Here is a 22985-nt window from a genome sequence, read left to right as displayed (position 1 = left end):
ATGAACGACCACCTTCTCGATCGTCCTTGCTGTTATCTGTTGCGTCTCTAGCACATCCATGTTCGGAGATTTAGCCGTTTTGCTTCTTCTCCACGAAAATTCCTCTAACCTACTTCTTCTCTCGACTATTTTTTTTCTTTAATAGGCGGGACTTGTAATGCGTTAGTGGGTTTTTATATCTTATTAATTTATGCGGTAATAAGATAATTGGCCTACCAATATAATGGATTTTCAATTTTTCTTAATAATTTAAATTCATTATTTTTTCTTTTTTTAAATACTGTTGTTATCTATTTCCAAACATTATTATACTTTTTATATTGTTATCCATGTCTACAAACAAATCTCAAATGTATAAATTTTCTTTTCATTTCTTTTCTTTTGCTTGAATTGTACTTGTAATATTTATCAATCCAGTCATTGTTGTATTTTTTTGCTACCAACTTGTGTTAATACAACTAAAAGATCATAATTTTTTTTTTGAACTTTTAAGACATAAAGACTGAGGATGATCCAAATCCGAGGATGATCCCAATCACTCCCTTGTTTATTCTACCAGTAATGAAAACATCATAGACACATCAGCTTCATCCAAGTTGCTAAAGCATCATGCAACCCCCAAAATGAATATAGACACATGCATACACACATATGCGTGTGTGGGAATATGCACCCATCAAATCATGGAATAAGATGCTGGAGAAACTAAATCAGTGGTTGGTTTCAATTTTTGTATTATCAAAAATCAACCATTGGACGAGAATGGAATCGGAGACCTAGTAGCGATATTCAGGACGCAATCATAAAGATTAGAAACTCATAAATATGAGAAAGATTCCTAGATTCATTTTACATAAAAGAGATTTATATGAGCCATAGCCACCTAAACATCGTATCTCATCAGGAGGTGAAACTGCATCAAGTTTTTGCTCCATCAGAGGAGAACACAGATTCCAAGAGATTCATACGGAAGTTTAGACAAATCACATAGATTATCTCCTTCAAATCATCTCAAACAAGGACCATATACTTGGCATTAGCTATGTACCAACAATGCAGAAACAAGTAAGCATATGATGCAGACATATTTTGCAAACCATCTCCATGTCTCTAGTTTAAGTTGTTTATAAGAATAACGGATACAAAAGAGGTAAGTTAGCATTGGTAAAACAATGTAAACACTTTCATCAATCAACTATCTCATTCTTGGCAGACTGTTAAGGAACATGGAGATGGAGATACACTACTACCAAAGAGTTAAGAATATAGAGCAAATGGCCCAGAACTTAGAAATCCAATGATTCTCATTTCTCAATAGTAGCAACAGTTATGCATCTAAACAATGAACAAGGCTTTCCAAAACTTGGAAGTAAACAAGAGAATAACACCTAAGAAAAAACAATAACAAAAAAAAAAAAAGAAGCACAAGTTCAATAATCCAAATGAAAATTAGCAGGGCAGATTGAGATAGTCTGTAATGGTAGAAACCCTCCCTAAGGCATGTTCCCGCTAACAACTTGGCAGATAGTTCTCAGACATGACTCTTCTTTGTGGTGACCATGTCCCAGAAGAAGTCCGTCAACACAGGCTCATAACACGGCATCTTAGCATAACCAGGAAAGTAATTAATATCAATTATCAGATACCTATCCGCATCTCTCGCATCCCTAATCACATCAAAGTTGAACAGATTCAAACCCATCGATCTCCTCATCGCCTTAGCTAACTCCTCCAAGAACCTCGAAGGAGGCATCTCCACTTTCTCCAAGCTCCTATCCTCACCATACTCCTTGTTCTTCTCCTCCTGAGTAGCAGTCAAGTTCGATATCTGCGAAAAGGGCAAAGACCCTTTAGACGTCCCGATCTTCTCCTCGGAGATATCAGGTAAAGATCTTCTCTTTACGCACTTCACGTAACCTCCAACAACATAGACCTTGAAGATCACGCCACCGTGATTCACAAACTCCTGCAACACAATCGGTGCTTTAAGTATCTTCATCCCTTCTTGATCGTAGATCAAGAACATCTTGTGAGACGTCGCGCTCCCGTCTGCGTCCAAGGGCTTAGCGATCACCGGAAACTCAAGCTCCCCCAAACCTTCTCCTCCTCCTCCTCCGCAGCTCAGAACGGTTGGATCCATCACAACGACCTGCTTCGGGACGCCAAAACGTTCCCTTTCCGAAACGGGAAAGTTTAGCTGAGTGATCACCTCGAGCATCGAGACCCTGTTGTGCAATTTCTCGATATCCTCCGGCGAGTCGACGACAGGGACGTTAGGGCACTTCTCGCGAAACTCGTGGAGGTTTTGTTTCCAGTCAAGATCGTAAAGCTTGTGGATCACGCAATCGAGCTTCCCATGTTCCAGCAAGGGCTTTGTTGGATCGAGCTTGATTAGATTAATGCCTCTTTGCCTCGAGTGCTCGATCAACGAAGGCTGGATGAAGCTGTGTTGCTTCTTGGATGCGAGAGCGTATCCGACTCTGTATCTCTTCTCTTGGGTTGAATCTGACATCTTTGTGAGTGTTGCTCTGTTTCGGAGGGAACAGAGTTTAGGTTAACATTTGAGTCAAAACCTATCTTCGAGGGTTGAGAGTTAAGGATCCGGAGAATGTGAGATTCTACACGGAAGTGGATGAGATCGAAAAAGATGATACAGAATCTAAAGCGAATCGGAGAGGAAAGATCGAAAGGGATCGCCTTTGTGAAGATGAAATAACAGAGGGGGAGAAGAGAATGTTGAACACGTGTGGATTGGAATATAAGTACGTGTGGGGATGCGAATGGAGAATGTTTAACACGTGTAAGCGTGTGAAGGTTGGATAGTGCAAGTCTTTTTCATATGATGGACGGTTATGAATGCTTCGTTTTTTTTTTCTCGTGGGCCATGTTATTTTTAGTGGGCTTTTGGATCTTTGGAACTGAAGTATTCACGTGGTAAACGTAGCTATTCAGGTGACGACGACAAACGCTTTGCAAACCATAAAGCGAATAAGGGGTGGCACATATATCCCGAACCCAAAAATTGAACCGAACCGAATAAAAAAAAAACGGGATGTGATTTAGGTTAGAGTCCTATCAATTTTCTAAACTAAACGTAAACGGATTCTATATCTTTAGAAATAAAAATATCGGAATCGAACCGGAACTGAACCGGAATAGAACTAAGAATTGCATTTATCCAAAAAAAATGAATTATCTGAATAGTTTATATCCTAAATATTTAAAATGATCTGGATCACTCGAATTTTTATCCAAAAATCTTCCTAAATTTTCAGATTTTTTTATCCAGGGTTAACCAAAAATTAAAACCGAATCGAAACAGAAATCCAAAATTATTTTAAGCTGGTTTTTAACTTTTTTATCCGAACAAAACCAAAAAATCGAATAGAAACCAAACATGATTTCTTAAACACTCTAAAAGATCATATATTTCGAAAACTGAAAAATCTAAAATCAAAATAAACCAAACTGAACCAATACTTTAACGCCAGGCCTAACGCGAATACAGAAGCAGAATCAAATAAACAGAAGTTAATTAAACCAAAAGACAAGCCTTTACATTAACAACAAAAGTTGAGAAACATCGTTGTTACAATCGAAAAGAAGCAAAGAATCAATAACCAACAAAGATATATATATAAAAAAAAAACACTGATGGAAATCAAAATGAAAATCAATATGTATGTTCCTTTCTACATATAATAAGCTTTTAAAATGATTTTCCTTACCTCCAAGAGTTTGTTATTTCAGGTTTACTGCTGCTTTCTTCTTGAGAAGACTTTACCAAGTAGAGTCTTCTTCTTCTTGATTTTCTTCTCCATCACAATCTCATCTTCTGCGGTTTCATCCACCTTCTCTGTCGAGGTTTCATCACTTTCATCGATCTTTCTTGAATCTTTTTCTTCCTCCGGAGACTCTAGTTCTGTTTTCTTGTCCGGAACAGCTTCTTTCTTCTCTACCTGGCAACTCTCCCACATCTTGAAGATAACTTCAACTGAGTTATCTTTGTCATCATCATCATCTGGAGACTCTTCTTTCTTCTCTTTCATCTCTGTTTTCGCCTCCTCGTGCTTTCCATTCATATCTTTCTCCTCCACACCATTGCCATTGCTGATGATATGTTCTTGTGGAGCTTCTTCTTCCACACTTCTATGACCATTCTCAGAAGAAAACTCAACCACTTTGGGCAACAAATCATACTCTTTCTCGCTTTCACTAACCTCCACCTCCTCCTTGCTCAATCTTGCTTCCTCTAGTAACTTTGATAACTCCTCAATCTTCCTCAAAGCAACACCTTCCTTTACCCTCAGCTCCTCATTCTCATGAACAACGCTTTCAAACTCACTTTCTTTCTCCAACAGATTCTCCTTAAGCTTCATGCTTTCAGCTTTCGCTTCCCCGAGACACTCCTGAAGATAAACAACCTCCTCCTCCACCTCCTTCAAACTCTCCTTCGTCTCCGCTTCCTTCTTCCAAGCCGCATCAGCTTCTTCCTCCGTCCTCTTCAACAAACCACCCAACCTACTCATCGAAGCCACTTCCTCCTCCATCTTCCTCACGTGATCCACAAGCTTAGCTTCCTTCATCTCCCACTCCTTCTTCGAACTCTCGAAATGCTTCTTGGTCTGCTCCACCGCGCTCACAAGAACATCGATCTCGTGTCTTGATTCATCAAGCATGGTCTCGTACTTCTCGCTCGTCGCTTTGATGACCAGCTTCAAGTCTTCTATCTGCGCTTCGTAATCTTGGTCTCCTCCTTGGCTCAACAGCTTCTCTTTCAACTCTCTTCCTTCGCTTGAAACTTCGTGTAAAGCAGAAGCTAGAGTCTCCATTGCTTTCTTGCTCTTCTCCTCTTCCTCCTTTGAGGTTTCTAGATCTGATAAAAGCTTCTTCTTCTGTTCTAATAGCCTCTGAACGTTTGAAGACGCGTCTTGCTCCTTGTCCAACGCTCGATTCTTCTCCTCAACGACAGTTTCAAGCTCCTTCTTTAACTTCTCTACTTCTTTTTTGGTCTTTGACAGTTCTTCTTCTGATTCCTCAAGATCATCCTTCTGTCTAGCGACTGTTGTCTCCAACGTGATGATCTTCTCCTTGAGGTTAGTGAGTTCGGATTCTGTTTCGTGCAGCTTATCATTGCTTCCTTCGAGTTGTTTCATCACAGACTCCAAAGATAAAGATGCACATCTCTCTAGATTCTTAGCTTCTTCTACCTGTGACTCCACTTCTTTGGCTTTGCTCTTCCACTCCTCAGATGAACTGTTTGCAGCTTCAAGATCAACATTAAGCTTCTTGATGATCATCTCTTGCTCTTTCACCTCAACCTCAAAGGTTCTCGCTCTCTCAAGATCTATTTTCAAAACATCAATCTCCTCTTCTAGCTTACCAACCATTTCACTTTCGGATGAATCAAGCAGAGCTTTCAACCGTGTCAACTCAGAAGATAACATCTCAACTTTCTCCGCATGAAGCTGAGCTGTCTTACTAGAATCATCCGCTTGGATCAAAGCCTTGCTCTTAACCTCATTGGCCTTAGCCAACTCTTCATTAACCTTTTGAAGCTCCTGTGTAACCGAAGCGTGTTGGCTCTTGATGTTCTCGAGTTCTTTCTTCAACTCTTCTTCTTTCTTCTGAACCGCCTCGATCCCTTCCTCAACAGCTTGGAACTTCTCAACCTCGATGTTCTTCTGAGCTTTTAAAGCGTCGTCCAGCTTCAGAGATGCTTCTTGAGACTCTTTCTTGGCTTCTTTGAGTTCGTCAAGTGCTTTCGCTTTCTCCTTCTCTAATGAAGTTATCTTCTCGTTTGCTTTCTTGAGATCTTCCTTGATTTGAGTCAGAGTCAACCGAGTCTGCGTTGGCTCTGCTGATGATCCTTTCGCTGCTGCACGCGCTTGAGTTTTCTGCAAACCACATACAACTCTCAAATGACTAGAATAGAAACGAATGTAATCTACAGAGAACTGTAATACCACTCAACACGTTACCTCAGGTGGAGTTGGAACCTTTGGTGATCTTCTCTCAGTAGAGGACTTTGAACTTGGTGAAGAACGATCAAGTGAAAGGCGTGAACTTGGAGAAGTGGTCTCAGATTTATTCGCTGCCCTACTCAATCTCGCCACTTTTGGAGTTGCGGGAGATGACTTCCCCGGAGGTGTTTCCGACAAACTAGTTCTGATTCCGACAAAACAACAAACACAAGTTGATCTCAGTAAACAGAGACAATTCGATCAAAAAATTCAAACTTTCCGCAAAACGAATCCACAAGTAATTAGATCTAAACCGATCATCATTGACAATTACTCAAAAATAGTAACTTTGAAACACACAAACAGCAGATCTGTTCTTCTACTTGAAACTAAAACAGAGTGAAACAGAGTGAAACAGAGTATAAAGAGTCTTACTTAGTCTTCGAAGACATAGCTACCGTCGCTGACCACCACCGTCACGCTCGATTCGAAGAAGATGAAGTTGGTCGATTACAAAAAAAAACAATGTTGAATTTATTGCAAAATCCAATTTTGGATTCAGATCAAGAGAGAGAGAGATGGTGAAAGTGTAAAGGAATAAACGCAGAAGAAGAAGAAGACCTGTCTCCAGAGTGGCCACACTCTCTTAAAAAAAAGCAAAATTACAAAACTTTTTTTTATTTTTTAATGAAGTCGGATTCTCCTCCTACCGATCCGATGTATCAGAGAAAAGACAACCAACCACTAACTATTTCTTTAAATTGAAGTGGAAAGAAAATTAAGAACGTGAAGGGTTGGTATAGTGACGAAAGTGACCTGTGCTGTTGTTTAGTCCAATCAAACCGACAGCGAACCACCGTCACTCTTGTCCTTATCATTGCGGCTACATAGATCAACGGCTGTCATTTTATTCCGCAATGTTTTAATTATTTTTTCAGTAAAAATTATTGTATTCATTGAGGAGACTTTGCTGACTTGTATACAAATTCACCGTAAAGAAAATAATAAAATTACTTCACATCAACAACAAAATGTCCATGTCAACTTGTCTCTGGTTCTTGCTGGTGTCAAGCTTCACAGGCGCAAACGAGGTCAACGTAAATTGCCTGAGGAGCATAAAATCTCAAGTTAAAGATCCCAAGCGATCTTTATCAAGTTGGGTATTTCGCAACGGGAATGCAACTTATATATGCAGTTTTGTTGGTGTGGAATGCTGGGATGAGGATAGGGTTTTGACAATTTATCTTTCTGGTTATGGTCTCCAAGGAGAATTTCCTCTGGGTTTAAATGACTGTTCTTCTTTGACAGGTCTAGATCTTTCCAGAAACAACTTCTCTGGAGCTCTACCATCTAATATAGCCTCCTTGATTCCATTTGTTACAACTCTCGACCTCTCTTACAATCAATTCTCCGGTGAAATCCCAACAGGTTTATTAAATGTTACCTTTCTGAACACTCTTATGCTTCAGCATAACCAGTTCACTGGTCAGCTTCCTCCCCAGCTAGCGTCACTTCAGCGGCTCAAACAGTTCTCAGTGGCAGACAATCATTTGATCGGTCCTGTCCCAAAATTCAACGAAGCCTACTTTGGATCGGAGAGTTTTGCTAATAACACGGATTTGTGTGGTTTGCCTATGGAGTTTTGCATTAACCCGGAAGAAAAAGTGAGCCGGTTTGGGCAGATGGGTGCAGCAATTGGTGCGGCTATATTTGCACCAGTAGGTGCGTTCTTAGGCTGGTTCTTCTTCAATGGTAATTAGAAGGAGAAACAAGGAAATATAAGACACCGGAGATGAATTTCTACGTTTGTAATTGGATCACATGTCTTAATTAGTTAATGAATATCACATTTAGTTTCTGCATCCGTTCATGAGATTCGTGGAAGCACCTAAACAAGTACTTCTAAACAGTAAAGTTAATCTCAAGATATTGTTGTCTATTTAATCTGAACACCATGTATGAGTTAAAACAATTTATCTTCTTTTTTCCTTTTAATTTCTGGCTTTCTCCCATCACATCTTCTTGGAAAGTTAGTGTCTTATTCAGCTGATATATTTTTTTCGATACACATGATTATATGTGTTTCTGTTACTCATCGATCCAAGTAACCCTGTACATTGAATAAAAATATTTCACGTTGATGTGTCAGAAAGCATGCATCACGGAGCCATTCAAAGCTTGAAAAGGCTCTAAAATATAAGGTTGCCATAGTCATGCTAAGGTGAACTCTACTTTTGTCACGGAGTCTTTTTACCCCTGAGGAGACTTTTTTTTTTCTCTGAGGAGACTTCTGGTGTTGAACTTGTCACTTGATTTTTTTCTACGCGTACTTGCTATTGATTTCACTGCCGTATTTGAAAACATGCATGGTCACCTAAGATGTTTTGAAACTAAATGTGATATTCATTGACCAGCTGCTTCCACGAATCTCATGAACGGATGCAGACACTAAATGTGATATTTATGGACTAATCAACAAAATGCGTTCCAATTCCAAATGTAGAAATTCAGCTTCGATGTCTTATTTTTCCTTGTTTCTCCTTCTTACCATTGAAGAAGAACCAGCCTAAGAACGCACCTACTGGTTTAATTCTTCTTCAGCCATATTTGCCATCTCACAATCAACATAAGGTAGTATAATGACAAGGTTTGTGATGATTTGATTATATACGTATACGCTGGCGCAAGAGCTGATGTTATTAACATCCATGACTGGTATCAGTCTTGAATATTCTTACACTAATTAAGTCTGATAACAAAAGCCTGAAGATTCTTATACTTACTAGTCATCACTGATCGATGGACACCATGATTAACATATTTTCCACAGTTTTAGAATATTCAAACCCATGGGACAAGCAGGAATCAATTTGTGTGAATGATTAACATTCTCAAGTCTCCTCCGTGGAACCCGTTTTACACGGCAAGAGACGACTTGTGACTTTAGAAAATCTTTATAATTCATCATGCTCAAGTTTTGGCTATACTATTAACAATCTTCACTTGCTTTTGTTGCTAAAACCAACTCTCTTGTAATCCTCTATTGAAAAAGTGCACAACCACACAAAAATGTCCTTAGTAAACCTAGCTGCAACTTGTCTATGGTTCTTGCTGGTGTCTAGCTTGACAGACGCAAACGAGGCCAACGTAAATTGCTTGAGGAACATATATTCCGGAGTTAAGGATCCTAATGGATATTTAGCGAGCTGGGTATTTGGCAACCAGACTGCAGGTTTTATCTGCAAGTTCACTGGTGTGACTTGCTGGCATGATGATGAGAATAGGGTTTTGAGCATTAAACTTGGTGGTTATGGTCTCGAAGGAGAGTTTCCTCTCGGGATTAAACAATGTTGGGATTTGACAGGTCTAGATCTTTCTAGGAACAACTTCTCTGGAGTTTTACCATCTAATATAGCCTCTTTGATTCCTTCTGTTACAATTCTCGACCTTTCTTACAATAAATTCTCCGGTAAAATCCCAGCCGGTTTATCAAATATTACCTTTCTGAACACTCTTATGCTTCAGCATAACCAGTTCACTGGTCAGCTTCCTCCTGAGCTAGTGTCAATGCAGCGGCTCAAACAGTTCTCTGTGGCATACAATCATCTGACCGGTCCCATCCCTAAATTTAATGAAGAACACTTGAAAATTGGAGTGGACGATTTTGCTAATAACGAGGGTTTGTGTGGTCGGCCTATGGATGCTTGTGAACCGGACGAAGATATGATCCGGTTTGGGAAGATGGGTGCAGCAGTTGGTGCGGTTTTATTTGCACCATTAGTTGCGTACTTAAGACTCGTTTGTCATCAATGGTAGGAACTAGGAAGCAGAAACAAGGAGATATAAGACACCGGCGCTGAATTTTCTACATTTGGGAATGTAAAACATGTTTTAGTCAATAAAATTTTTTTTTTTTTTGAACAAAATTTTAGTCAATGAATATCACATTAAATATTATGCATCTTTGAACAAAAAAAAATTTATATATATATTTTGCATCTTAGTACAACGAATAATAAAAGTACACATGCCGCAGAGTGTCAATGAATGATTAGATTATATTTCAACTTGGAAAACCTTTGTAACCCCACACACAAATTATAATTGTAGTAGCTACGAAATCTGCAATTTGTGGTGCTTCTTCGTTGAGAAATCTAGAACTATCAAAACATGTTTAGAAAGATATCAAATGCAAACTTGATTGCCTATATGTCTAGTCTTGAGGGTTATGTTCTCTTCATGAGTTAATTATATGCTTAATTTTGTTGATTATGCCCTTTTTGCCAAAGGGTGCTGCACACTATGGAGGAGAAGTACGCACCTTAATGGTGGATTTGAGTAACAACTAACAAGACATAGTGCTGAGTGATTTTCTTTTAGTTTTCTCACAATGCTGTGTTCTTGTTTAATGTTTCCAGGTTCTTGGCCGAGAAAACATGCGTTTCAGATATTTTTTAATGCCAAATACCCAACTCGATAAGTATCCATTTGGATCCTTAACTTGGGAATATATGTTCCTCAAGCAATTTACGTTGGCCTCGTTGGCGACTGTGAAGCTTGACACCAGCAAGAACCATAGACAAGTTGCGACTAGGTTTATTAAGGACATTTTTTTGTGGGATTGTGAGCTTCTTTTTTCAATAGAAGATTATAATAGATTTCAAGCTTTGAATGGCTCCGTGATGCATGCATGTTTAGGTCTTTTCCAAACAAAATTCATATGTAAAAAAGGTTTTAAATTTAACTAAAGTTGACCCAAAATATTTTACCAAAAAAAAGGTTGACCGAAAGAAGAAGTTAAAAACTCGAAAAGAGAGAGATATATTCCCTTTTTCGTTTAAAAGTCGTACGAGTAATTAAGATTCGTACCCAACAAAAAAAAAAGTCGATGAACCAGTCAGAGACACAAAGACAAGATAGAAGGTAAGTAAAGTAACTGTAATTAATTATAAACTTACTAACAAACCAGAACAAACCAATACTATTAGTCAAAATATGAATTAATCTATTAACAAACCAAAACTATTAGTCAAAATTATTAATTAAATGTAGAAATGTACACAACTGTATAAATATATGTATCTAAGTATAGATCCTGAGAGGTATATATATATATATGCACAGCTTTCATCTCTGGCTCGTGTTGCTTTGTATAATCAACGAACGAAAGGCGAGAACCGAGGGAGAGCCATCACTCAAATCTTATAAACACTGAAGAGAGAGGAAGAGATTTCCCCAATTGAGAAGTTAGGGTTCGTAGGAGTTGGAGAGGGGAAATTAGGGTTTCGTTTGCTCCCGATTAGGGAAATCGAATTCGAGGAAGAGAAGGTGATCTTGAGACCTGAATCATGCAATGTTATTTCCCCAATTTTGTAGATTTTTTTTTATTATATAGTATTTGTTAGATTATCTCTAAGATTCCGGGTTTATGGGCTACGATTCTCTGTGAATTTGATTGGTAAATTGATTATTAATTCGATTTTTTTTTTTCATTTCTGGGTTGATTTGCATGAGTATGTTATGTTTGGTTTAAGATTGAAAACATTTCTTCCTTTTTAATATGTTTTTTTTGTCCATTTGTAACAGTTGGAAGAGCTGGATAGGAACCGGTCTGTGAGTCGGGCAAATTGATTTTATTGCAGATGGTGAGATTAGCTAAAACCCCCTCTTTTTCACTTTTGTTGTATTGTCTTTGTCTGTTTCCTGGAGGAGAAGGAGTGATGAAGTGTCATATCTAAGGCTTAGATCATGAAGTGAAGTGATCATGACATCTTTTTGATGGATAATAGTAATCTGTATTTGTTGTTTCTGAGTAATTTGTCTTGGTATTGTTATAACACTTGGTAGCTAATATAACAGCTTTGTATATTGCTATTGCCATTATATGGACCAGTTAAATCACGAGTTTGCTCATTGATCTTGTTTGAAAATAGTTTTGTGGTGTGATTCATGAATAATAATTTGTTATTTTGTTTTTAAGTATTTTGGAAGATTTGAAAATGAGGCAGTTTGTTCTTTGGTAATTCAATGATATATTGAGGATTGTTTTGTTTTATTAACTGTTATTGTATCATGTGCAGGCTGATAAAAGAGTTGGTAAGCGTTCAACGAATCAGAGAGGGTTTTCAGAAATGGACTCTGGAATATGTAATGTATGTTCTGCTCCTTGTTCATCATGCATCCATCGTAACGTGGCTTTCACAGGATCAAAATCGGACGAGTCATCAGATGAAAACGGTCACGGAGTTGCTGGCAGCCAGTTTTCTGTAAATGAGGACCGTCTTTTGCCTTCAAATAACACTGCTAGTGAAGCAAGCAACCTTGTTAATTCCAGTCATGATGCTCTCTCTGAGAATGCTGAGAGTAGGGAAACAATCAGACGTTCTGGGATATCTGATGATTCTGGAGCTGTTGCAACGACTTCGAAGACATCTTTTTCTGGGAGCAGGATGAATCATAAAGGGTCTGCATCAGCTAATGTGTTAGATCAGAGCTCTACCCGTTTAGAAGGCCAGGAAGATGGGATATTGCCAGAATCGGAAAAATTAGGATCACAGGGTGACGTAGACAAAGAGGAGCCTTCAGTTGAAGGATCCACACCTTCTGGCCAGAAGGAGGTGAAGTCAAGTAAAACCGCTTCTGAGTCAGTCTCATCAGCTATGTCTGAGAGCGAGAGCGATTCTGAAATGGTCTTACATGATGTAAGTATTGCGGTTTTGTCTCATATTAGAATTTAGTGATACACCTACTTTGCTGAGAATTTTTTTTATCTGAGCCTTTTCCTTTTTTTTTTTGTTTGTTGAATAGGTAAAGGTTTGTGATATCTGTGGAGATGCGGGTCGTGAAGATCTACTTGCTATCTGCACCGGATGCAGTGATGGTGCAGAACACATGTAAGCCTGCTCTTCTATTCATGTGAAGGAAAACATTCTAATGGCAATATTGTATTCAGGATGTGTTCGCATTGTTAGTAGTATAATTTCATTTGATTTTGGTTAGACCTTAGTTATTGATATTGATTATCATACCTTCCATTTATGAAAGGTAGCTCCATTTTCTGTGCTAACAATGTAGTTTTGTTTTACTTAGCTATTGCATGCGGGAAAGGCTCAATGCAGTTCCTGAGGGTGATTGGTTCTGTGAAGAATGTCAAACTGTAGCTGAAAAACAGAAGCAAGGTAAAGCTGAATATGTAACCAAACATGATATATGTGGAAAAAAATAGCGTATTGAATTGCAAACAAAATTTAGATTCACATTTTCTGTTTTAAAATTTCTAACGAGCTTGAAACATGCAGAAGCTAAGAGAAAAAGAGAAACTGAAGTAATCCTCAGTCCACATAGCTCAGGCAAACGACATGCAGATAAGATTGAGGCAGCTCCTGATGCTAAAAGACAGGCGGTTGAAGATTCAACCGGGTCACCCAAGAAACCTGTTCTCCCCAGAATAGGTGCTTTATCTCGGGAAACATCATTCAAGGGCTTAGACAGTCCAAGGGGAAAGCTAAGTCATCAATCATCTTTCACTGATAAGATGGAAGGTGCACGCTCTACTGGTTCACAGCTTCATCCTCCAAAAGGTAGGCTGCATGATGTGATTGCTCTCCTTAAGCGCCTTATCTATTTTCTCATAGTTCTGGTGATAAAACATTACTTCTTTGTTTGTCCAGGTGGATTTTTGAAATCCAGTTCCTTCAATAGTTCTAGCTCGAAACCAAAAGTGCAACTTATGGATGATGATGTTATTCTCCCAAGAAAGAAGATTAGGAAAGATTCTTCTCTTGGAAACCTAAGCAAATCAATGTCAAGTAAAACAACAGACAGTGGGAGTTCTAATGGAAACGATTCACAAGCAAAAATGCTCGCGTCAAAAGTGTATCATTCACAAGAAGGCAAAAGTCCAAAGCAACTGAAAGATCGAAGTACAGAAGCTAATGCGCCAGCAGCCTCCACCGACCAGAAGCTTACTTCACGCAGCAGTTTGGGTTCTTCATATGCTAACAGTACCCGTGATTCGAAGGGTTTGCAGTCTGATGGCAAACGAGGTAGCTTGACGAAGCAAGTTAGCAATCTAAACCGAAACCGTCTAGAAAGTCCTGTTACTTCTGGTATGATTCCTATCAGTTATATTGATACTTCTGTTACGTTATCTTTGATATTATTTTGTTTGTATATGTTTTTAATCATTTTAATATATGATCTCTCTTTTCAGGAGGTGATATTCCCACAAATGGAAAGTGCAATGCCCGCGAGCAAAGTTCAAGTCAAGCTGACTCTAAGGATGAACTGACATCCACTTCCTGCGCGGGTGAGGGTGTGCCAAGCAACGGTAATGTAGCCTCGCAGGATAGATTACCGCGGTCCAGGGAATTTAGGGAGGTAGGGAAGAAAAGCAAAGATGGCTTTGGTAAGCGCCAAAGGTCTAGCCTGTTATCTCATGCAAAAGGCTTGCCATCATCTCAAAAAGGAGGCGAAACTGCAGAATCTAATGAAACCTCAGGCGTTTCTGATAGTGATCTCCCTACCCCAAAAAATGCTCGGGAGGATATAAATAAGGGTAATAGGTTGCGAGCAGCGGTTGATGCTGCTCTTCGTAAAAAGCCCAGCTTTGGCAAGAACAGAGTATTGGAGCAATGTGATACGTCCTTGGCGTCTAATGTGCATCCTAGTTCTGATAAGAGCTTACAAACTCAGTTACCTCCAAAGATGCATACGACTTCATGGCCCGCTCCTGACCCGTACAAACAGACAATTGTAACAAATGAAAAGCAGCTTGTACCGTCTGGTGTTGATGCGGTGATGCCTTCACGATCTGTGGAACTTGATATGAAGCCTGAAGTTAATATTCCATCTTTGAAGTCCGTCATGAGAGATTGGCCATTAGTATCCCCACCTGCTCTGTTGAGAAGCTCAGCCATTCCAGACCATGAGTCTATATGGCAGTAAGTTTTCTTTCCTTTTTGTAGAGAATATCCCTTTGACTATACCTGTTGCCATGTAATGCATACTGAACAGTCAGTTTTTACATCATTTTTCCAGAGGAAATTTGGAGGTGCGGAAAGCTAGAAATCAGTCAGCTATGCATAGCGGAATGCAAGCACATCTATCAACCTTAGCATCACCCAAGGTTGCTGAAGTGGTGAACAAATTTCCAGAAAAGTTTAGCTTGAATGAAGTACCTCGGCTAAGTACATGGCCTGCGCAATTTCAAGACAGCGGTACTAAGGAAGACCATATAGCTCTGTTCTTCTTCGCAAAGGATGTTGAAAGGTAGGTTTCATACATGATCGTTATTATTCACTCGCTTTTATTACTGGTCTAAATGATTTTCGTTGCTACTTGTGCAGTTATGAGAGAAACTATAAGCCTCTCGTGGATAACATGATCAAGAAAGATCTAGCCCTGAAAGGAAACCTCGATAATGTTGAGCTTTTGATTTTCGCATCCAACCAGCTTCCTCCGAATTGCCAGCGTAAGAATGCTTACCAAAGTAGCAACCCGTGATTTAAATAATTTGTTCGGAATGTAATGCCAATTTATATTGTGTGAAAGTAGTAATTCTTACAGAGTTTAATAATTGCAGGTTGGAACATGTTATATTTCCTTTGGGGTGTATTCCGAGGAAGAAAAGAGATTTGTACAAACCCACAAAAGAACACATCTCTGCCTGCTTCAGATGTTTTGCCGCGAGACCAAGACCCCAATAACTTGTGCCAAACGAGGTCTCCTTCCAAGCATTTGGAGAAAGCGTCTTCTCTACGTGAGAGCCCACACAAGATGCAAGAAACTCAAAGTAGGAAACATGTACTTAGCCATGAGAATCCAAGTGACAGAGAATCCTCTGTTGAGCGGTCATCGATCACAAAGGTTGGTTGTTCTTAGTCCTTTGGGTAAATCGTAAATACTTTATCTCCATCTATCTGAACTCGTAGTAGGAAATTTTCATCTCTTAACTTCATCGGGTTCTTTAATGTAGGAGGAAACTGCTCGTAAAGAGGACGAACCAGGTGCGAATCATGTTCCTTGCCAAGCTAATGGATCAAACTCTGGAGATAGTCTAGTGAAGAAGGTTCAGCAAATTGCAAAGCAAGACTTGGGTGGTAGAAAGGATCTGCCTTTGACTGTCACGCCCCCTAGCCAAGTCAATCCTCTAGAGAAAGATCTTAACTGTAGTCAGGCTAGTCACAGGAAGCGTCAAGTTTGGGAACTGACAAATCCCGCCACCGTGAACCAGAAAATGGAGCTCCTTTATGAAGCTTCACGCGAAGGATCTCCGCATAAGAAGCTGAAGACAGAAAACGAAAACAGCAGCGTTACATTTGGTAATGATTCGGGGGTGATGAAGAAGAGTCCTAAAGGAGTATTCCCTTTGGACTTGAATGTCGAAGGAGAAGACATGGAACTAGTCGATGATCTTATTCCATTTGGCAATAACAATGGCAACGACGAAGACAACAATAGGCGGTTAGGTGGCACAGTCCCGGATCTCGAGCTGCCATTTGGTGGTGAAGAAACAACTCAAGAAGACACTACAAGACTATTGCCTTTCTTAGCCGGTAAAAACAACTCTGGGGAACAAAGTAGTCGCAGTATGAATAAAGCAAAAGAGAAAGAAGAAGAAGATGACTCTGCTTCTCTGTCGTTATCACTCTCGTTTCCGGGGGAGGAGAAGAAGAATGTGAATACTCCCTTTTTTCTGTTCAGAGACTTCCCCAGATAACAAGGTTATATCGTTAAGTTTATTTTTATTATGAGTGTCCTTAGTTGTTGAAGAAGACTCCAACAAGATAAAATCACAGGTTTGTATATGAAAATGGTGATGGGATAGAAAGATACCGAATGTTTTTTTTTTAAATTACTTGTTGAAATCTATAGAATAACAAAAAGACTTCTGAATCCCTCTCTCTATATTACTTGTGTACTGGTTGTGAGTTTTCAAGACGCATTAGAAGGGTTCTTTAGTAATTTCAGCTTTAGTATAAGATATCCAGACAAATGTGTCTTCCCAGTGTTCATCATCAGATCTCTTGGTTTTACATATCCAATGGCGTCCTGTGTTGCTCATCTTCCACTCTCAAGTAATCGTTTCCTTCTCACTTTACTAAGTATTTTATGTTTGCGAGAGAAGATCAGAACAATTTAGAACTCTAAGTTGCGTTTTGATCTGTGAGAGAAGAATTTTTGAGAGATTCGTATCTTTTTATATAAAAAGGAAAAATTGCAAAGCTTCTTGATTTGTTGTTATCTGATGGCACAGGTGGGTCTCAGTCTCATCTTGTGAAAGCAAATGGATTGTCCACCACAAAGCTCAGTTCCATTTGTAAAACTTCTGCATTGACTGTTCAGAAGAAATCAAGCCAGGGTCGCAAGTTTTCGGTTTCTGCACGGTATGGGTAAGTATGCATGTCGCTGTTTAAAGTTTTCTCTTGTGCGTGAATGAACTGTCTTGTTGAAACTTAGCTCTACTAATGATTTTCCAGAGACGAAGGGAGTAGGAGAGGAAGTGGTGGTGGTGATTTCATAGCTGGTTTTCTTCTAGGAGGTGCTGTCTTTGGCGCTGTTGCCTATATCTTTGCTCCACAGGTGTTGTTCTCTTAATCTCACTTTTGTCTTTCATTCTTCTGGAACCTTAATGAAAGATTTGGATTATGTTACTAATCAAATAGTGTTTTTGTATGAACTCTGTTGTTAATGATGAGTTGATTGAGGTTTTGTTCTCATGTTCTGATTGGTTTATATCATTCTCATGCAAATCTAGCTAAAAGATTTATTTCTCATTCTTGGGTTCGGTGTTTCAGATCAGAAGATCGATAATGAGTGAAGAAGATGAGTATGGTTTCAAGAAGCCACAGCAACCAACGTACTACGATGAAGGTTTGGAGAAAACAAGAGAGACACTGAACAAGAAAATCGAACAACTTAACTCAGCAATCGACAATGTTTCTTCCCGGTTAAGAGGTCGAGAAAAGAACACTTCTTCTCCCAATGTACCGGTGGAAACTGACCCAGAAGTTGAAGCTACGACTTGAAAGAAACAAACACTTTACTTGGTCTCTGTTTTTCATTTGTAACCAGAGTTGAAAACAGTTACATACGGTTAAGTGTTAAGTGCTTCACTTATTTCTGGTTGCTTCTGTGTACTCAGGCCTCTGTAGACTTCTTGCAAAGCCAGATATACAATCTCGTGTTGTTAGTGAATTTGAATTTGGTTAAGTTCAGTTTAACTAAACTAAACTCAGCATTCAGACATAATGTAAGAAAAAAAAACTAAAATAAGTTTTTGTATTTACACAAAACAAAGTGGATATTATTATGATGTATCGGATAAGATGTGTGAAACAAAACGAAAAGAGAGATAGATAGACATTGGCCGGTGGCCTCGTCACAAATCCAAAATATCCTAAAAAGAGATTCGAAAACTTTTTTTTAAAAGAGAATCCAAAACCTTTCCTTCATTCCTCAAATTCCCCACACAACACAAGCAAACCCACAAGATTCGATTCAACTTTCCCATTTTCTCAGAAAAAAAGTTTCGTTTTTGATTTTTGTTGAAACGGAAAAAGGAACACACTTTCAATCTCCTTTTTCACTTTTAGCGTTTTGGGTGTTTCATTTTGATGAGGTGCGAGGAGATTCTTACTCCTCTGTTCTTATCTGTGTCAGATGGAAGACAATGAGAAGTCTCCTCCCCCTAAGGTAAAACATTCATGGGAAACTGCGGAGGTTACGTTGGCTTTAGCTTATGAGATAAATCTGGTTTAGATAATGTCTGGTTTTGATGTTAGTGGAAACCTGAAGATCTGATACTGATGTTTCGTTGAAGTATAAGTTGTTTAGATTTCAAGGATTATTGGTGTCTTTTTAGATTCTTGTTTGTTAAAGTTGTCTACTTTTTCACTTTTTGACATTCTGGAAAATGATTTTGTTTTAATGTATTCTTCTTCTTCCATTTTGATATGGGAACTTATGACTTTTGTTTTTGTGTTTGAAGGATTACTATAAGATTCTAGAAGTTGATTACGATGCAACTGAGGAACTGATCAGACTCAATTATCGGAAGCTTGCTTTGGTTAGTCAACAACTCAACAACCCCTTTGTTTAATATCTGTTGAAATGTCCTTGTTGCTTTGAAGTTGAGTTTCAGAGTGTTTCTAGATTGAAAGAAAGATGCTTTTTTGTTGTTGTGGTTCCATTTTACAGAAGTGGCATCCTGATAAGCACAAAGGCGATACTGCAGCGGCAGAAAAATTTATAGAGATAAACGATGCTTATAACGGTAAAGTCTTTTGCATATTCGGTTCTTATGCATCTAGAAAAGCAGATAGACATTACTAAAGCTGAAGGCTTTATCCAATTTAGCTCCTTGACCTTTATGCTTCTGTTTAGGTGTTGATACAAAACTCTATATAGTTGCAATCCTCAGCTCTCTGTTTCTCTTAAGGTTCTCGCTTGCAACCATTATTTTTTGGGTCTGTGGTCACTTGATATTATGATAGTGAACAATGTGATCTCTCTATTGTAGTGTCTTGAATCAATTGATTTGGTAAAGTTAAACAGCTTCTTCTTTCTCTTTTGGGCAGTGCTGATGGACCCTGATGCACGTTTTGAGTATGACTTAACCGGTATCTATGAGATCCACAAGTATACTTTACGGGTGTGTAACATGTTCTCTTTACATTTGAAAAGAAAAAAAAAAGAACATGGTATTTAGTTTTTGTTGATTTTTTTTTTATTGAGATTTTGCCCAATGTTTTTCTCTACACAGGAATATCTTGCCAGATTTAAGGGAATGATACTCACTTGCAACGGACTCGGCATCAGCCAATCCTCGTCACTATGGTAGTAACCTCTCCAGCTTTTCATTTTATGTTTCAAATTCTCATATATCATATCATAAAGCTTGTGTTATTACATAGTTAGCTTGCTCTCATCGCCAAAACTTTTGGCTGCAGGACACATCAATTGTCTGAGACCACCAACAAAACAACAACAGACTAGCAAGGTTGGTTTTCTTTTTATTTTGTATCTCTTCTTGCTACTTGGATCCATTTCTGAATCACCAAAATAACTCTCATTATCTTCACAGGATAAAAGCAGAAGTTAGAGGAGAGATGTAAAAACTGTGTCAAGATTCTCAAACCCTTTCCCGTCGGTTTTTTAATACGGTTGTATACTGGAGCCACAGCTCGAAGCATCAAGGCATCGATGATGTATTGAAAATGCTTAATTTAGATAATTAGATGTATTGTTTCTGAATCGATGTAGAATTAGAGAAGCGTATATGGTCTCTGGTTTTGATACATACATCTACAGACCTGTGATGATTGATCAGGTCTTGTACCACTACTCTCATCACTCAATGGTTTTTCAGACTTCAGACATTAATAAAATCAATGACTTGAAGCATATATATCTCTGAGACCTGATACATACTTTATGTATTATAGAGGTTGACCACTAATCCATCTCTGAAACATGATAAAGCTTTCCTTTGGTTTATACTCTGGTGTATGCCCACCTCCCTGTATATCACATTTTATTAGAATTTAGATTCATACTAAGATCAATGGAGAAAGAAGAAGAAAAAAAGACTTGCTTTGACAGTAGCATATGTCATCTTATTGGCATAAGTTTGAGTGTATCCAGCAACTTGATTGTGTATCATCCATGGCCTCCACTTCTCAACAATTGAATAGTTAAGAGACCTTATCCACGCTTGCGTTGAAATGAAAGGCGCCATTAAGTCATGATCACCGCTATATATTCAACCAAACAAAAGTGCCATAAGGCTTTCCTATAAACTCTTGAAGCTAATTTGCATACAAACGTTAATCTAACCTGAAGATGAGAGATCGGTATCCTTTAATGCTATTATTCATATGGTATGGTACGCTGCTTTTGATGTCGGAATCGTATGGCTTACCAGAAGAACACCGTACCCATTTGTCTATACTTCCCTGGAATCATATATTCAAACTTGTTTTTTGTTAGACATGGTTTATTTAGCATTATAAAACCAAAACTCGTATACACCTTTACCACATGAAGTGCTTCCCGCACGCTCTCGTCATTAGCCCAGAGGGAAGATAGTAAATCTGTATATTCCTACAAGTGGGTGCAACGCATTTCTTGCGTTACACTCAATGGTTACAGAAGCATAGCATAGACGAATAGAAAGAAGATGGATTGCTTACATAGCAATCATCATCAGTAGACGGAGCCGAAGTGTTTGGAAGGAGAATGTATCTTCTTGGAGACAAGGCTTGATCGCACCGTGGTATTAGAATATTAGCAAAGTTTATTCTAGATATACACTGCAAATGTAAACCCCCCAAAAATGTATAATAACTCCACAAACTATAATGTATATACTATCTTTTACTATGCTTTTGTACCAAATGATATTGGCGAACACTTAAACACTATAGATAAGGGTACAACTATTATGATTAGTGTGTACCTTCAAGAACTCGTCGAAATGTTTCAAGCATTCTGTGTTGTGTGGATCTATATTATCATAATTTCCTTTGCAACTTCTCTTCAACGACTGCAAACAAAAGAGTTTTGTATAGGTTGCTTGTTATCTAACTCCATGCATGTGATATGTTACGTACCTCGTAGAGTTCATCAGAGATTAGTGCCATCCCATGTGCGAATGGAATGCGTTGGTTATGCTCAAATTCAGTATCTGTTACAGGGTTTCCTATTACAAAACCCTATTTGTTGAGAGAAATTTTTTTTTTGTTAATGTTTATTGGACAAGTTATATATAGTTAACATGAAAAGCAGCCAAGTACAACCTCAAGATTTATTTGAGGCTTAAACCCAAGATCATTTCCTGCATCGTTGTCATCATCATGTAGAGTTTGTTACAAAAATGAAACATCTAAAGAGAGAGAAAAGAAGAAGATGAAGCACGCACACACACATACCTTTGGAGATTTCTTGAACCATGGCCGGAATAATCTTACCAGAATATGAATCTCCACTCACATAAAAAGGATTTGAGATAAACTCTTTATGCTCACTTAACCACTGTACAACAGTAAAGAAAAGAAAAGAAAAGATGAATGCTTCAACAGACTGTTGTTGCACCATTGATTAGGAAAGAGATAATTTAACTAGTGCTCTTTAAAAGTCATAGAACTTATAAGATACTTAAGTTCGTCCTCTTATTTTTTACCTTGCGAATAAATTCATGGATCCTTTTAGCTTCTCCCGAGTCACTAGGTGTATCAAGAAATTTGTTGCATAGGAGAAGCCACTCCCAACAGGCTGGTCCAAAAATATTATGTTCGCAACCTACAAGCAATGATCCAGAATACCTTATCAACCAAGCATCATGACTATTAAAATGAGCTACATAACAAAAAAAAATTGTTAGTGTTACCTTTGTCCATGAATATGTAGTAGAAAGCAAGGTGGGTGTACCTCCATTGTAATCCTCAACCTTAAATGTCACAGGCCCTGTTTTATTTTTGGTGTCAATTCAAACCACATTTGACTTCCTTTAGATCATTGGATAGAGTTTTTATATTTCTACCGTTCTCAAAAAGAAGACCAGTGATAGAAGAGCAGCCAGGTCCCCCAGTTAACCAAATAAGAAGGGGATCTTCTTTTGGATTCTTCTCAGACTTGATGAAATAGTAAAACAATTGCACCTGCTCTTCGTCACCAACTCCAATATACCTGATTAATCACAACAGTGCAGATCTAACTATATGGCTTTGGTCTCACTCTTTTAACACAAAAACACATGAAGATTAAATGAAAAAGACACAAATGACAAACCCGGTCTCAAGCTGGAAAGGAAGAGGACCTTCAAAACCAGGAAGAAACTTGACAATAGAGCCACAATTTGCATGTGAACTCAAGATAATAAGTAAAAGAAGGAGAAGCAACTTCTTGGCCATTTCCTTCTAGTCTCTCGTTAAGCTAAGTCACGATTGACTGGCTACTGGTTTGTTTTTTAACAAATGAAATTAGCCAGTTGTCTACACACCTCTAGTATTCTTTACACGT

The 22985-nt window shown here is 38.5% G+C and overlaps 7 protein-coding genes and 1 pseudogene across 8 annotated transcripts; 5 read left to right on the top strand and 3 right to left on the bottom strand.

Moving 5' to 3' along the window:
* Positions 1-1266: 1266 nt before the first annotated feature.
* Positions 1267-2739, bottom strand: LOC106432792 (inositol-tetrakisphosphate 1-kinase 1). Its single transcript, XM_013873641.3, has one exon. It carries the CDS (start codon positions 2510-2512, stop codon positions 1532-1534), a length of 981 nt encoding a protein of 326 aa, XP_013729095.2. The 5' UTR covers positions 2513-2739; the 3' UTR covers positions 1267-1531.
* A 796-nt stretch (positions 2740-3535) lies between these two features.
* On the bottom strand, positions 3536-6682 carry LOC111198580 (WEB family protein At5g16730, chloroplastic-like). Its single transcript, XM_022687280.2, has 3 exons — positions 6399-6682; positions 5982-6168; positions 3536-5897 (listed from the first exon to the last, which is right to left on the bottom strand). Exons 1-3 carry the CDS (start codon positions 6413-6415, stop codon positions 3753-3755), a joined length of 2349 nt encoding a protein of 782 aa, XP_022543001.2. The 5' UTR covers positions 6416-6682; the 3' UTR covers positions 3536-3752.
* Positions 6683-6780: 98 nt separating this feature from the next.
* LOC106441480 (probably inactive leucine-rich repeat receptor-like protein kinase At5g48380) lies at positions 6781-7958 on the top strand. The gene is made up of 2 exons (XM_022687281.2): positions 6781-7118; positions 7272-7958. Exons 1-2 carry the CDS (start codon positions 6995-6997, stop codon positions 7721-7723), a joined length of 576 nt encoding a protein of 191 aa, XP_022543002.1. The 5' UTR covers positions 6781-6994; the 3' UTR covers positions 7724-7958.
* A 1074-nt stretch (positions 7959-9032) lies between these two features.
* On the top strand, positions 9033-9779 carry LOC106441482 (probably inactive leucine-rich repeat receptor-like protein kinase At5g48380). Its single transcript, XM_013883292.1, has one exon. It carries the CDS (start codon positions 9033-9035, stop codon positions 9777-9779), a length of 747 nt encoding a protein of 248 aa, XP_013738746.1.
* Positions 9780-11057: 1278 nt separating this feature from the next.
* LOC106432811 lies at positions 11058-18161 on the top strand. Of its 2 annotated transcripts, XM_013873667.3 has the most exons (16): positions 11058-11291; positions 11550-11608; positions 12044-12059; positions 12168-12664; positions 12771-12856; positions 13053-13141; positions 13262-13543; positions 13634-14071; positions 14176-14905; positions 15003-15233; positions 15311-15435; positions 15547-15830; positions 15940-17041; positions 17221-17356; positions 17444-17546; positions 17762-18161. In XM_013873667.3, exons 2-13 carry the CDS (start codon positions 11606-11608, stop codon positions 16681-16683), a joined length of 3525 nt encoding a protein of 1174 aa, XP_013729121.1. In that variant the 5' UTR covers positions 11058-11291; positions 11550-11605; the 3' UTR covers positions 16684-17041; positions 17221-17356; positions 17444-17546; positions 17762-18161. The 2 variants fall into 2 exon arrangements, with proteins under 2 accessions (XP_013729121.1, XP_013729115.1); XM_013873661.3 differs by having other exon boundaries at positions 12044-12664.
* LOC106441483 lies at positions 16808-18161 on the top strand. Its single transcript, XM_013883293.3, has 4 exons — positions 16808-17041; positions 17221-17356; positions 17444-17546; positions 17762-18161. Exons 1-4 carry the CDS (start codon positions 17008-17010, stop codon positions 17990-17992), a joined length of 504 nt encoding a protein of 167 aa, XP_013738747.2. The 5' UTR covers positions 16808-17007; the 3' UTR covers positions 17993-18161.
* A 126-nt stretch (positions 18162-18287) lies between these two features.
* Positions 18288-20369, top strand: LOC111198581 (dnAJ-like protein slr0093). Its single transcript, XM_022687283.2, has 7 exons — positions 18288-18659; positions 18955-19032; positions 19164-19239; positions 19544-19617; positions 19729-19802; positions 19916-19965; positions 20050-20369. Exons 1-6 carry the CDS (start codon positions 18627-18629, stop codon positions 19959-19961), a joined length of 381 nt encoding a protein of 126 aa, XP_022543004.2. The 5' UTR covers positions 18288-18626; the 3' UTR covers positions 19962-19965; positions 20050-20369.
* LOC106432828 lies at positions 20209-22985 on the bottom strand (annotated as a pseudogene).

This window comes from Brassica napus, chromosome A3 (assembly GCF_020379485.1).
Source record: "Brassica napus cultivar Da-Ae chromosome A3, Da-Ae, whole genome shotgun sequence".
Taxonomy (NCBI): Eukaryota; Viridiplantae; Streptophyta; class Magnoliopsida; order Brassicales; family Brassicaceae; genus Brassica; species Brassica napus.
Note: the sequence above shows the minus strand (reverse complement) of the source record. Positions and strands in the feature narration are given on the sequence as shown.